The 14,274-nt window shown below is 57.5% G+C and overlaps 3 protein-coding genes across 4 annotated transcripts; 2 read left to right on the top strand and 1 right to left on the bottom strand.

Annotated features, from left to right (window-relative positions):
- Positions 1 to 27: 27 nt before the first annotated feature.
- UBE2M (ubiquitin conjugating enzyme E2 M) lies at positions 28 to 2,966 on the top strand. The gene is made up of 6 exons (XM_032171460.2): positions 28 to 402; positions 1,519 to 1,613; positions 1,746 to 1,784; positions 1,886 to 1,989; positions 2,296 to 2,359; positions 2,445 to 2,966. The coding sequence occupies exons 1-6, from the start codon at positions 294 to 296 to the stop codon at positions 2,583 to 2,585; spliced, it is 552 nt and encodes a 183-aa protein (XP_032027351.1). The 5' UTR covers positions 28 to 293; the 3' UTR covers positions 2,586 to 2,966.
- Positions 2,967 to 3,054: 88 nt separating this feature from the next.
- Positions 3,055 to 7,356, top strand: CHMP2A (charged multivesicular body protein 2A). 2 transcript variants are annotated; one of them, XM_032171448.2, is made up of 6 exons: positions 3,055 to 3,688; positions 4,443 to 4,634; positions 6,469 to 6,648; positions 6,722 to 6,852; positions 6,940 to 7,001; positions 7,145 to 7,356. In XM_032171448.2, exons 2-6 carry the CDS (start codon positions 4,467 to 4,469, stop codon positions 7,270 to 7,272), a joined length of 669 nt encoding a protein of 222 aa, XP_032027339.1. In that variant the 5' UTR covers positions 3,055 to 3,688; positions 4,443 to 4,466; the 3' UTR covers positions 7,273 to 7,356. The 2 variants fall into 2 exon arrangements, with proteins under 2 accessions (XP_032027339.1, XP_032027340.1); XM_032171449.2 differs by having other exon boundaries at positions 3,055 to 3,811.
- Positions 7,357 to 8,192: 836 nt separating this feature from the next.
- TRIM28 (tripartite motif containing 28) lies at positions 8,193 to 14,274 on the bottom strand. The gene is made up of 17 exons (XM_032171349.2): positions 13,782 to 14,274; positions 13,343 to 13,455; positions 12,988 to 13,120; positions 11,375 to 11,510; positions 11,173 to 11,289; positions 10,980 to 11,094; positions 10,724 to 10,870; positions 10,496 to 10,610; positions 10,312 to 10,418; positions 10,131 to 10,167; positions 9,997 to 10,045; positions 9,666 to 9,918; positions 9,255 to 9,574; positions 9,045 to 9,168; positions 8,870 to 8,956; positions 8,625 to 8,762; positions 8,193 to 8,532 (listed from the first exon to the last, which is right to left on the bottom strand). Exons 1-17 carry the CDS (start codon positions 14,119 to 14,121, stop codon positions 8,356 to 8,358), a joined length of 2,508 nt encoding a protein of 835 aa, XP_032027240.1. The 5' UTR covers positions 14,122 to 14,274; the 3' UTR covers positions 8,193 to 8,355.

The following is a 14,274-nucleotide window of genomic DNA, read 5'->3' as shown; positions in this document are numbered from 1 at the left end:
GGGCAGTGGGGGCGGGGCCGGGCGGGCCCGATAACAGCCGAATTTGGCCGAGCGCTGCCGAGCGAGCCCGAGGCGCTGGGCCAGGCCGGAGCCGGACTACGGGAGCCGAGGCGGGCCGCGCGGTGGGCGCGGAGAGGAGCGGAGCGGCGCGGCAGGCCGGGCGGGTGGCGGCAGCAGCGGAGGAGGCCGCAGCTGCGGGTCCGAGGAGCGGAGGCGACGCGGGCGGCGGCGGGGGGCCGGGTGGCCGGGGTCCCGGGCCCCGCGGCGGCGGCAGCGGCGGCGGCGGCGGCAGGATGATCAAGCTGTTCTCGCTGAAGCAGCAGAAGAAGGAGGAGGAGTCGGCGGGCGGCACCAAGGGCAGCAGCAAGAAGGCGTCGGCGGCGCAGCTGCGGATCCAGAAGGGTAGGGGGTCAGGGGATGGGGTTGGAGCCGGAGGTCGGAGGTCAGGGCCCGAGGCAGGGTGATGTGGGAGTCAGGAAGGGGTAATGCGATTGCTGAGGGTCAGAGGTGGAGGGCCCCGAGTGTAGGGGGGGGTCGGAGGTCAAGTCTTGAGGGTTGGGATCATGCAGTCACGGGGAGGGGGTCAGAGATAGGGGCCCGGTATGTGGTGGTTTAGGATATTAGGAAGGCCTGGTGTCTGCTACTAGGGAATCGGAATCTCAGAGTCAGGCAGTGGAGTGGAGGAACTGGGGACTCGAGAGTCTGGGGGTTAGACGGGAACTTGGGTTTGGGGTGACAGGCGGAGAAGAGAGGGATAGTAGAGGCCAGGGGTTGGAGATATGAGTGGAAGAGGATTTAGTGTATTATGCTGGGGTCTCTGGGAATCTCATAGTCAAACGGGTGAAGTAGGTTGGAGGACCAGAGACTCATGGGCCTGCCTGAGAGTCACAGCAATTTGGGGTTTGGGGTGACAAGTGGAGGAAGGAAGGTTAATGAGTACCAGGAATTGGAGACAGGGGTGAGGGGAAATTTAGGCTATTGTGCTGTGAACCTCAGAGTCAGAGGGGGTGGGGTAGGGTGGTGGGGGTTGGGGACTTGAGAGTGTGGGGGTCAGATGGGAAGCTGGGTCTAAGAGACAGAGAAGAGGAAGGACAGTGAAGACTGAGGGTTGGTGGGGGTGGGCAGGATCTTTGAGTTTGGGTGAACAGGTAGATACTGGAGAGTGGAGGTCATTGATGGGGAGCCTGGGGTTTAAGTCAGTCAGAGGATGTTTGGGAATGGGGGCATTTGGGAGCTGTGGATACAGAAATGTTGGGGGTTACCCTGGGCCAGGAGTTGGGACATGCATACACAACTGAACATGCATGTTTAGGGTATGCTGTGTGTCCACAAGAGCCAAGCTGGGGAGCAGGGAGAGGGCTGGAGGTGTGGAGCACAGCCCAGGAGAGAGGCCTGGGGGTCCAGGAGGAGACCATGGGGGCACTGCTAACAAACACCTGCCCTAAGTGTCCTGCTGGCTCCCTCTCTCTCTCTTCCCCTCCCTCTTTCTGTCCCCCACTCTCTGCTGCCCAAACCCAGACATAAACGAGCTGAACCTGCCCAAGACGTGTGATATCAGCTTCTCAGATCCAGACGACCTCCTCAACTTCAAGCTGGTCATCTGTCCTGATGAGGTGAGGGTGCATATGGCTGAATTCCCAGGAGCAAACCAAGGGTGTCCCCATTGAGAGGAGGGAGACATGTTCTGCCCATCGGGCCCCACAGGATGGAACCCTAAAATTTTCTTCTCCCCCTTTTCCTCCCAGGGCTTCTATAAGAGTGGGAAGTTTGTGTTCAGTTTTAAGGTGAGTCCCAGGTGGGCAGGGATGGCTCCCTGGACTGAGGAGGCAGCAGCTGAGGCCCTTCCAGCCACCTACCCATCTCTCCTTTCTTTTCCTGGAACCAGGTGGGCCAGGGTTACCCGCATGATCCCCCCAAGGTGAAGTGTGAGACAATGGTCTATCACCCCAACATTGACCTCGAGGGCAACGTCTGCCTTAACATCCTCAGGTGAGGGCACTGGCCCTCTACGGCCCTCCCAGCCCTGCCTGCCAGGCCTCCCTCATGGTCTTGTGGGCACTACATCAGACTCTGTCCCTTCCCACCCCTTTGTTGTCTGTGGTTTCTTCATTTCCCAGTCATCTTCCTCATGGCCTGACCTTGGTTTTCTCCCTGGCCTGTCCTGCTCCACACCCTCCCTCCCAGCCTCTCACATGCTCACTCTCCTATGCCCTGGATCTGACCTGCCCAATACCAGAGAGGCCTGTGGCAGTCTCCCACTCAACAAGCCCTGACTCTGATGCTCTCTGTCCACAGAGAGGACTGGAAGCCAGTCCTTACGATAAACTCCATAATTTATGGCCTGCAGTATCTCTTCTTGGTGAGTAGGAATAGGTGGTTGGGTCTGGGGAGATTGGCCTTCTGTCCCTCTGGCCTGTTGACCCCCCGACCTATACTGGCCACAGGAGCCCAACCCTGAGGACCCACTGAACAAGGAGGCCGCAGAGGTCCTGCAGAACAACCGGCGGCTGTTTGAGCAGAACGTGCAGCGCTCCATGCGGGGTGGCTACATCGGCTCCACCTACTTCGAGCGCTGCCTGAAATAGGGTTAGCGCATACCCACCCCCGCCATGGCCACAAGCCCTGGCATCCCCTGCAAATATTTATTGGGGGCCATCGGTAAGGGTTTGGGGGGCGGCCGGTGGGGGAATCCCCTGCCTTGGCCTTGCCTCCCCTTCCTGCCACCTGCCCCTAGTTATTTTTTTTTTTTTTTTTACCACCATGTGATTAAGGTCGGCGCTGCCTCCCCCGACCCACTCAGCGATAGGAAATGAATTGGCTTGTCTAGCCCCCCTGCTGGGTGCTTGTTCAGCCCCCACTCTGGGCTGCGGAGTGGGTGGGCAAGGGGCCTGGGTGGCTGGGCCCAGGCAACCCACCCCTCCACCTCTGGAGGTCCCACCAGGCTATTAAAGGGGAATGTTACTGCATGGCCTCTGCTTCTTACTTCTATGAGGTGGGAGGGGCAGCTGAGGTCCAGTAGGGCCTGCAAAGCTGGGGTGGTGGAAGGTGTGCTTACAGGTGGCATTGGAGCACCCTACAACAGGCTGCCCAGTGCCTGGGGCAGCTCTCAAGTTGGTGGGGATACCAGGCCTGAGCCTGGGGTTGGTTGGGATGAAGCCTAGTCTAGGATGAGAAGCGTAGGCAGGATCCAGTGACCTCTGGCTTCCTGGCCAAGAGGCCAACACAGTGGAAGAAACAAGCCATCTCTAGGTTTGCCCCTTTCTTGTGTGGGTGGGCCCACCGAGGAGGAGGAGCCTCCTGAGGTTCCTTCTATCTGAGGCCTCAGGCAGAAGTCAGGGTCTCACGAATAAGCTGGGTCCTCAAGTGGAGGTTGGGTGGAAAGCGCCCACTCCGGTACTGGCTTCGGTCACTCGGGCGGGACTCAAACATGAAACACTCCGACGCGCAGAGGAAACGAGAACTGTTGCGCATGCGCTCGGCGCTGGCCCATTCCAGGGCACGTGCGCACGCGCGCTCCTGGAGCTTCCCAACCTTCCGGGTGCGGGCGGGGCATGTTACGTCACGTTGTTTAATCCGGAAACGGCGGCGGAAGCGACAGGACCGAGGGGCCTTAGTTGGTGGGCAAGTCGGGGATCCCAGAAAGAGAAGCGTGACCCGGAAGCGGAAGCGGGTGTCCGTCCCAGCTCCGGTGAGTGGCCCCTGCTGGACCGTGGATCCCGGGCGGGCGTGCGGGCGGCAGCGTACGAGGCCTTTTACTCGCCCGGGTGTCCGGTGCCTCGCTTCTCCCTGGGACCCTGTCGTCAACATCGAGGTCTCCAACACCACCTTGCTTTGGTGCCGGGCCCACTGACTCTCTGTCCTCGGTGTATAGTGCGACCCAATCTCCATCATCCCGTCCTCGGTGTACAGGATGCCCCAGCGCCCCCAACCGTCTCCCTCAGCATTCAGGGTCCCCAAATCCTAATGCCTTCTCCTGAGCTTCACAGCCCCACATTCACCAATTCTTGGTACTTAGGGTTTCCGCCCATCCTGTCCTCCTCTATCAGAACCCCCACAATTGCCCTGTCCTCGGTGCTCACGGTCCCCAAAACACCAGTGCGCCGACTCGCGTCGCACCCCGCTCTCAGTCGTATCAAGGACTTCAGGGCCTCACCCATGGGTCTGGAGAGGGAAGCTGAACTTGCAAGCCGTAACTTCTGTGGGGGCATGGCGATGAAGGAGGGGCTTGGGCCAGCACTTGGATAATTTTCAGGTCTATCTGTCCCCCTTTATGTGTCCCCGGGACAATCCCAGTGTTCTCAGCTGCTCCCTTTTGGCCCCTCATTCCTGCTTCCAGTCTTCGTTAGCCCCTTCCCATTTGGCAAGGCTCCCTTGACCCTGTTCTGCTTCTTGCCCTCCTTCTGGGCCCCATGCCCTACAATTGGGCCTCACATCTGTCTCAGGCCTGCCAGTGAGCTTCTACCACCATGGACCTGTTGTTCGGGCGCCGGAAGACGCCAGAGGAGCTACTGCGGCAGAACCAGAGGGCCCTGAACCGTGCCATGCGGGAGCTGGACCGCGAGCGACAGAAACTAGAGACCCAGGAGAAGAAAATCATTGCAGACATTAAGAAGATGGCCAAGCAAGGCCAGATGGTGAGTGTGGGTGGTCAGGGGCAGGTTGCTGTCAATCAGGTACGGCTGTAACAGCAGTGAACAAGAGACCAGACACCAAACACAGGTGCTTTCAGCAAAACGAGTGGAGTGAAAGGTCAGCAGGGCTTCCCTAGTTTGGGGTGTGGAAGGCTGCCTCCAAGGAACTGATATGAGATCCAAGGCTTGAGTGATGAGAGTGAGCCTACAGATCTGGGCAGGGAATGTGTCAAGCAGACAGAGCAGCAAATGTTAAAAGAGAGCCTCGACAAAATGGGAGATGACAGGTGAGCTTCAAGAGTTGTGCATGGTGGCCGGGCGCGGTGGCTCACGCCTGTAATCCCAGCACTTTGGGAGGCCGAGGCGGGCGGATCACGAGGTCAGGAGATCGAGACCACGGTGAAACCCCGTCTCTATTAAAAAATACAAAAAATTAGCCGGGCGTGGTGGCGGGCGCCTGTAGTCCCAGCTACTCGGAGAGGCTGAGGCAGGAGAATGGCGTGAACCCGGGAGGCGGAGCTTGCAGTGAGCCGAGATCGCGCCACTGCACTCCAGCCTGGGCGACAGAGCAAGACTCCGTCTCAAAAAAAAAAAAAAGAGTTGTGCATGGACCAGACAATTCAGAATTGTGGGCCAAAGTGGAGCTAAATTGAAAGGTTAGGGATTACAGGGCCGGGCACCGTAGCTCAGAGACCTGTAATCCCAGCACTTTGGGAGGCCGAGGTGGTTGGATCACCTGAGGTCAGGACTTCGAGACCAGCCTGACCAACATGGTGTAACCCCGTCTCTACTGAAAATACAAAAAACTAGCCGGGCGTGGTGGCGCACGCCTGTAATCCCAGCTACTCAGCAGGGCTGAGGCAGGACAATCTCTTGAACCCAGGAGGCGGAGGTTACAGTGAGCCAAGATCATGCCACTGCACTCCAGCCTGGGCGACAGAGCGAGACTCTGTCTCAACAACAACAAAAAAAACCGGTTAACTGTAAGGATAAGCTGGCCCGGCATGGTGGCTCACGCCTGTAATCCCAGCACTTTGGGAGGCTGAAGTGGGTGGATCACCTGAGGTCAGGAGTTCGAGAGCAGCCTGGCCAACATGGCAAAACCCTGCTCTACCAAAAATTAGCCGGGCATGGTGGTGCATGCTTGTTATCCCAGCTATTGGAGAGGCTGAGGCAGAAGAATTGCTTGAGCCTGGGAGGCACAGGTTGCAGTGAGCCAAGATTGTGCCACTGCACTCCAGCCTAGGCAACAAAGCAAGACTCCATCTCAAAAAAAAAAAAAAAAAAAAAAAACCCAGTAGGGAGAGCATGAAGGAACACAGCCTTTGATGGGTGAGAGGGTTTTGGCCTGAACAGGTAGGCAGAGAAGATACCATTTCTTGGGATGGGCAAGACAAATGTTTGGAGAGGAAATCAAAAGCTGAGCCTCAGATAGGTTTGTATGTGATTCTGGATAGTCTGAGGTATGAGTTTGTATCAGGTGGAGGAAGAGACAGATTGTCTAGGCTGGGAATAAAAATTGAAGAATGGCTGTTGTAAGTCAAAAGAATGACTGAAAACATGGAGGGAAAAGGAACCCTAAGGAGTGAGCCTGGAGCCTTTATCATTTACAGATCAAGAGAAGTCAGGAGGACCTTACAAAGGAGCCCAAGAAGCAGAGGAGGGTTAGGTCAGAAGGAGGGAGGGACCAGTGACCATTGGGTTAGCCACAGTCTCTGGAAACTTCGAGTGGAATTGCAAATTGGGGTGGTGGGGAGGGACAGCCAACTAATGGGGTGTCAAGAAGTGTAGGATAATCTCATTCCTGTGTCCTTGATAACCCTTCTCTACTCTGCAGGATGCTGTTCGCATCATGGCAAAAGACTTGGTGCGCACCCGGCGCTATGTGCGCAAGTTTGTATTGATGCGGGCCAACATCCAGGCTGTGTCCCTCAAGATCCAGACACTCAAGTCCAACAACTCGATGGCACAAGCCATGAAGGGTGTCACCAAGGCCATGGGCACCATGAACAGACAGGTGCGCTTTTCCCAATCGCCCTTCCCACTCCCACGACCCATGGGGACCACACTCACACTCCTGTCACTTCCAGCTGAAGTTGCCCCAGATCCAGAAGATCATGATGGAGTTTGAGCGGCAGGCAGAGATCATGGATATGAAGGAGGAGATGATGAATGATGCCATTGATGATGCCATGGGTGATGAGGAAGATGAAGAGGAGAGGTATGGGGAAACTGGATGGGAGGGTAGAGATGTTTGCCTGGCCCTCACGGAGTGCATAGCCCTCATTGAGTTATATCTCTTCCCTAGTGATGCTGTTGTGTCCCAGGTCCTGGATGAGCTGGGACTTAGCCTAACAGATGAGCTGTCAAGTGAGTGCTCCAAATCCTGGGCCCCATTTCCCACCCAAGGCCCAGCCACAGCCCCAAGCCCTCCCTTTCCCTGCATTACTCCCCTCCACTGCGTTTCCCACTCAGCCTGACCCCACCTGCTCAAACCCCCCCTTTCTCTGCAGACCTCCCCTCAACTGGGGGCTCGCTTAGTGTGGCTGCTGGTGGGAAAAAAGCAGAGGCCGCGGCCTCAGCCCTAGCTGATGCTGATGCAGACCTCGAGGAACGGCTTAAGAACCTGCGGAGGGACTGAGTGCCCCCTGCCACTCCAAGATAACCAGTGGATGCCCAGGATCTTTTACCATAACCCCTCTGTAATAAAAGAAATTTGACACTAGTCTGTAGGCCCATGTGACTTTTGGCCTGATGTGGGACCAGGCTGGGGTCCCTGGGAGGACAGGTATCACTAAGGCAAGAGGCACTTGGTACAAAGCTAAGGGTGGCGGTTTGGGGCAGGGGTGGACAAGCAAAGTCCACCTGGGATTTTCAGGAGTTGGGAGCTTCAGGTGAGCTGTGGGCCCTTCTCCATCACCTCTCCCAAGATACTGGACTGCCCAGATGCTGGTAGGATCTTGAGAGTCCAGGCCTCCGCCAGGCTGTAGTGCCCAACACTGTTTGGTCCAGTGATGGTTTAATGACAACAGTGCAGACCAAACAATAGAGGCAAGGGGGTGGCCTTGGGATTCACACAGGCTAGACTGTAGAGTAACTAAATCATAACACAGAGATGAATGATAATGTTAAGTGGACCCAGCAAAGGGAGACAGGGAAAAAAATCACATCTGGAAGGTCTCAGTTCACTGTGGGACCTTCTGAAGATGAGAAACAGCTACAGCACCAAAATTTAGGAAGCATTCAGTAGAGTGGCTGTGCTACACCTGGGGCTAACCCTGCCTACACAGGGCTGCAGGTCACACCTCCCTGGTATCCCACAGGGTACCCAACAAGCCTCTAGTGTGTACATCCTTTGCCCTGGGTGACCCTCCCCATACCCAGAAAGGGCAAGGAGGCAATCTTCCCCACTCCCTACGCATCCATACACATGGGCTTGGATAGGTGGGGGACAAGACCCTCCCCTCCCTTGTGCCACCAGTGCTTGATAAGGCTGACTAGTAGATACAGTCAATAAACCAGGCCCCAGGACCACAGCCCCCCAACCAGCCAAGGCCTGAGGAACTGGTGAAGTTTTTATTAAATCCACAGAAGTAAAAACCGTATCGTGAGGAACTGGGGGATGGGGCCACCAGGGAGTGGGAGTCAGGCCACCAGGGGAGTGGGGATGGGGTGACAGGACAGAGAACAGAGCCAGGCTGGGCTGACCATGGGGGCTCCGGCCTCAGGGGCCATCACCAGGGCCGCCAGACAGCTCCTGGGAACTCAGGCCAGCACCAGGCAGGCTCATCGGCGGGGGCTCCACCAGCACAGCAGAGAACTTGGTGTCACCGAAGGCCTCGTTCATGCGCGTCTCGAAGAAGCGCTGCAGGCCGATGATGGACTGCACGTCTGCCTTGTCCTGGGCCAAGCAGGAATGCAGTGGATGAATGGGTCCTAGTTCTTTCCTTCACATCTCCCCCTGCCCACGGCCTCTCCATTCCACTGGCTCACCTCAGTTAACTTGTTGAATTGCTTGAACATGCGGCCCACATCCTGGGCAAACTCCTGTGGGGAGCTGTAGGGAGGTGACAACTTCTCCTGGAGGCGGGCACGGATCAGGGTCAGATCCAAGGTGCCACCGGGCTGGTCCTGCAGGCAGAGATCACACACACACAAAGACACACATATACATACACAGGTTGAGGGCGAGACCCGGCAGTCACCACCCCTTTCCCCTTTCCCATCCTAGGACTCACCAGGGAGAAGGTGGAGTCGGTAGCCAGCTGATGCAGGGGGCGGCAGGGTTCATGACAGAATAGGGCCAGCAGTACACGCTCACATTTCTACAAACATTATAAGGGATGTCACAGCTCTGGGAAGCACCTATAAAGCCTCTCTGGGTAACCCCACCTAAGTAACCCCAGCCCTCACCCGCTGGTTGGCTGGTGAAAGCTTGGCCACCACACCAGTGCTGTCTGCACCATCCAGGCTGAGGCTGCCATCCTCCTCCTTCAGGTCAGGGAGCACATGGCAGAGTGAGCAGCTCCACTCCTCCCTAGGGTGAAGAGAATAAGGGTCTGCACATGATCCTGTCCAGACAGCCCAACACCCAGACTAGACCCCCACCAGCCTCACACTCACCCTGGTACATCCTGCAGGGCCGGCAGGTGACAGTCCAGGTGGAAACAAAACTCACACTGGTTGCACATGACCAGATCGCCTGGCTTCTGGCAGACACGGCAAATGGTGGCACTGTCATCCAGGGTTCCCGGGCCACCACCTGGGGCTGAGGTACCCTCAGGAGCCACCACCTCCAGCCCTGAGCTGGTGCTGCCACTAGGTGAGGCCAGGCGGGGACCCTCAGCACCAGGACCCTCCGCAAGAGCCATAAGCACAGGTTTGGTCTCAGGGCCCTCAGTGGCAGTAGGAGGGGCTCCAATGGCAGCCTCTGTCTCCTCCTCCTGCAAGGTGGTGATGAGGGGTGTTCAACAGAGTCCAGACCTGGACTACAGGCTTCATCCCACAGCTATTAGTTCCTTGGGACAGGCTTACCTTGACGATGGCCATGCCAGCCAGGGGTGGGGCACCAGGGGTTCCTGCAGGCGCAGTCCCTGGCTGGCCGGTAGCTGCAGCGGCAGCGCCACGTTCAATAACAATAAGGTTGTAGTCCTCAGTGGTACTGCCTGGGAAGACCTTGAAGACGGGTGGCTGGCTGTCAGCCGTGAGGTCCAGGTCCAGGCGTTCAAGGCTCACTCGTGGCACCTTGCGCATAAGGCCGCTCACCTCGCCCTCACCTGAGCGGGACCTGTAGATGCAGCAACCTGGCATGAGTACACCCCCACCCTCCATCCACCTCCACCCCCAGGGGAGGTGCCATACTTACCGTTTCACACCTGACACATGGGGCTCTGCACTTGAGTAGGGATCATCTCCTTAGAAAATGGAGAAAGAAGACTGGCAGGTTGGGGTAGAAACAGCACTGGGGCCCCTCCCCACCCACTAGGCAGACCCACTCACCTGACCCAAAGCCATAGCCTTCCTGCACCTCCATGGGCTGTGAACAAAGCAGAACCCTCTGCCTCAGTGGGACAGGAACCCTACTGGACCCCATTCCCTGCCCACCCCTGCCTGGGTCCTCTCTCCTGCTACTGGGCCCCATTCCCTGCCCACCCCTTCCTGGGTCCTCTCTCCTGTTCACCTGGCTGCTGCCAGAGCCCTGCTTGCTCAAGGGCCCTGGGGCTCTTGGAGGGGCCATGGGTGCAGGGCCTGTTGAGTTAGTGCCAGGACGCTCTGCCACAATCTTGCCTGCACAAAGAAGAGAGAAACATAAGTAGGTGCAGCACGTGGGGTAATAACAGAGCAAGGTAGAGCTGGGGACCCACCGAAGGCCTCGGCACTCTTGGTCCAGGCATTGAGGTCCCACTGAAACTTCATCTCGCCATGTGGCTCCACGGGATCCACAATCATCTTGAGGGCCCGGTGCAGCTGGAAGTAGATCTGGTTGGGAGTGAAAGGGAGGAAAGAATGAGCACACCAACAACAAATAGGGATTTCAAGTATTGGGAACCACCTGCCTGGAACCCACTAGCCGGGAGCCCAGCAGTACACACCAACTTCTTAGAAAGCAGAAGGGCTGTGTTGTTGTCACTCTCTAGAGCCCAAGAGGCAAAGCGCAGAATGTGCTCCTGGTGCTTCTGGATCTTGGTCATGGTCCAGTGCTGCCGCTCCAGGCGCTCCTGCTGCCCCTCAGTCACCTTCTGCAGATGGAAGGTGTATGAGGTAAGCAGAGAAGGCAGAGAACACCCCAGACAGCATCATCAATCAGCAGAGGGGGCTCAAGGACCCTCTCACTGGCACAAGGCTTACCTGGGCATCGTTGACCAGCACACGGCCCCGCTTATTCAACTCCTTCATGATCTGCAGGATGGCCATCTTGACATCCACTTGCACACGCTTCTGTACGTCAGACACCTGGCGGATCCTAGGGGACAGAGCAGGTCAGGCTAGGTAGGGTCTTGCTGCCCTCGGCCACCCCCACGGCCCGAGAACCCACACTTACGAGCTGCGAACCTCCTTGGTGCTCTTCTGCAATGTTGCATGTTTGTCCCCAAGGCGCTTCACCAGTGAGGCCAGGAGCTTGCGCTGGTTCCTCACTGCATCCTCTAAGAACTGGTACCTGAGAGCAGACAGATGTGTTTCTGAGCACTAAGCTAGGGAAGGGGTGGCACCCACCCACCCAACCACTATGCCTTGGGACTCACTGGTGGTCCTTGTGGGCATTGAGCTGGCAGTCTCGGCAGGTGAGAGTATCACAGCTCTCACAAAACAGCACAAGGGGTTCATGCTTGTGTACGTTGCAATAGACGGTACGTTCACCATCCCGAGACTTGGCTGGCCCTGGGGAGTGGGAATCATATGGCTGAACCTTCCCCTTCACCACCCCCTACAACTCAGGAAGCACACTGAGTTGGGGCCTCATTTCCTGCCTGTTCTGTGACACTGGGCCATTTATTGGGAAGATGTAGAGGGTGTGGCCAGGGAACAACACAGGCCTGCAAGCCCAACTCCTTGCTCCCAGAATTCTCTGCCCCAACGTAGCTGAGAAACACATCCCTTTCTTCTAGCTTCTAGAGGTGACAATAATGTAAGGGTAAGGATAACAGCCTCTGGAAAACCAGGACCAACCCCCCCCCCACCCCCACACACAACCCTTCCCCACACTGTTTCCCTTTACTGAAAACTTCTCCAAGTGGACACACTCAGAATTCTGCCTACAAACCACCCTGGATTCCTTTTCTCCTCCTTTCATGGTTAACTTCCTCCTTCTTCCCTGACAAGAGAACACCAGCGTCTCTTACAATCCAAGGGCCCAGAGGAAACCTTGTAGAGGTTCTCATACTGGGAGAGATGAAATGTCAAACCAGGACCCTCAGAATGGTGGTCACACCCCCTCTAGAGCAGAATCCTGGTGCTCAGCATAATCCCACCCAAAGACCAACACATTAATAACCTCCGAAGCCTGTTTCCCCATTAGAAAACTGATCAAACACACCGGTCCAACATACCAACCAAATCCAAAATATGTAGCATCAAGGCTCATTGGGGAAACTGACTTCCCCAATGCCACTCATTCCTGCACCCTGACCTTTGCCTGGGACGTCTGGAATGTAGGACACCCTGCAGCCTGTGCCTATTCCTCCTGGCTCCTCAGGCCCCACAGCCAGCACCTTCCCACTATCTTCCACCAGTGCTGTCCTCTGGGATGGGAAGGATCACAGTATGGCTACCAAAAGGCCACTCATAGGAGGATTCTGGCCCCAAAACTTGGCTAGACTCAAAAGACTCTCAAGCTCCTTTCCAAACCAAAGCTAGCGTGTGTCTGTGAAAAGCTGGAAATGCCAAACCAAACTTTGGGTAAGTCTCTGCCAACTCAAAAGCTAAAACACTTCCCAAAATCATCATCACTTATAAGCCATGGACCCACAAAGTCTACTTTCCCTAGCAGCATCTTATACCAGATGTGTGCCAGGAAACCACAAACCCAGTAGGCCCTTCACACCATGCCTTTCCCTGTTTGCATCTGCTGAGCCCTTCACCACCAGGACTGAGAACTCCGATAAGCCTCCTCAAACCCTTTGTACCTCCCTGCAGCACATTAAGGTCTCCGCTATCTCCCCTTCCCACCCTCTCCCACCTAGGCCCTAGAGACTACACACCACAACCCCAGTTTTCCTGCTTTTGGAGTTCTGCCCTCGGGCCCTGCGGGCAACACCCCCTAGAGAACTCTAGGACCCATCCACCAGATGGAACCAACATTATAAAAGCAACTGAGGGCACACACGGGAGAACAACAGGCCCCCTCAGCCTCATGTACCAGTAGAGCGCACAGTGTGGTCCTTGGTGTACTTCACCCGCTGGTGCGCCTCTACACAGGTCTCACACAGAGGCTCCGAGCACTCCACACAGTAGCTGGTGGCTGGGGCATTATCCTCACAGCTAGTGCAGCACTGCCAGACAAAGGCAAGGTCAGAGAAGGCAAGACGACTTGATAGATCCACATTCACATCCCAAAAAATACAACCCGAGATTAAGATTGGCCCCTTGACCCAACCTAGGCAGCCCACCCAGAGCCTTGGGAAAGTGGAGTAACAGCCTGGAGCTGGTGCCAAGCTCCTCCTGCGCAGATGCTCCCTCCCCAGAAACCTTGTGGTTGCTGAGATAGGACGCACCTGGTTCGCATCCTGGGCGTCGGTGGCAGCCTTGCTGCCACTATCACGCATGAAATAATTCTCCACGATGTCTTTGGAGAAGCACTGTTGCTTGCACACGGGGCAGTCCACCACTTCGAGAAGCAGGGATGTGGGAGACTATTACAAGTTCCCACCCAGGTTATGGCCCCCCCATCCCCGTGCTGGGTAGGCCCCCGACCATTATCCCGCAGCGAGCCAGCCCCTCCCCTCCCCGAGCCTTCTTTTCTCCAACTTTAGTCAGATGTCCCATCTCAACGGCCAGCCCAAAACCACGTTCCTATGCAGCACCCAGAAAGTATTCCCCGTGCCCTGTCCGGGCCCCCATCCTCTTGCCCAGGTGGCATCCTCGTCTCTGCACCCAGTCGGAATCAAAGGCAGAGAGTAGGGGGAGGGGTGGCCCCGATCACTTCGTACTTACCGGCGCCGTCGCCCGCCGCCCCGCCGTCCCCCGAGCTGTTGGCGGCGGCGGGCGCCGCAGGCCCTAAGCAGGCACTACAGGCCGAGTGCAAACAGGGCAGCAGGCGGGGCTCCCTCTCGGGTCGCAGGCGCTCTCTGCACACGCCGCAGTGCTCCAGCAGCTCCAGCGCCTCGGCGCCGCCCCCCGCGGGCGACGACGCCGCGGCTGAGGCAGAGGCCGAGGCTGCGGCCGAAGAGGCGGTGGAGCGCTTTTCGCCGCCAGCGGAGCCTTCGCCCGGGCCCGGGCTGCCAGAGGCGGCCGAGGCCGCTGCTGCCGAGGCTGCCGCCGCCGAGGCCGCCATTCACACGCCGCCGGGGGCGCCCGGGGGGGAGGAGGGGCGCGGGGCCCGCCGCGCAGGCGCAGACGCGCTCGCCGCCAACTGCTGGGCCGCTGCCGCCGCCGCCGCCGCGAGGCCGAGCGCCGCCACGCGCCTCCTGGGCCGCTGCCCGCCGCG

The sequence above is a fragment of the Hylobates moloch genome, unplaced genomic scaffold (genome assembly GCF_009828535.3).
Source record: "Hylobates moloch isolate HMO894 unplaced genomic scaffold, HMol_V3 SCAFFOLD_12, whole genome shotgun sequence".
NCBI lineage: Eukaryota > Metazoa > Chordata > Mammalia > Primates > Hylobatidae > Hylobates > Hylobates moloch.
This window is presented reverse-complemented; position numbering and strand designations above follow the sequence as displayed.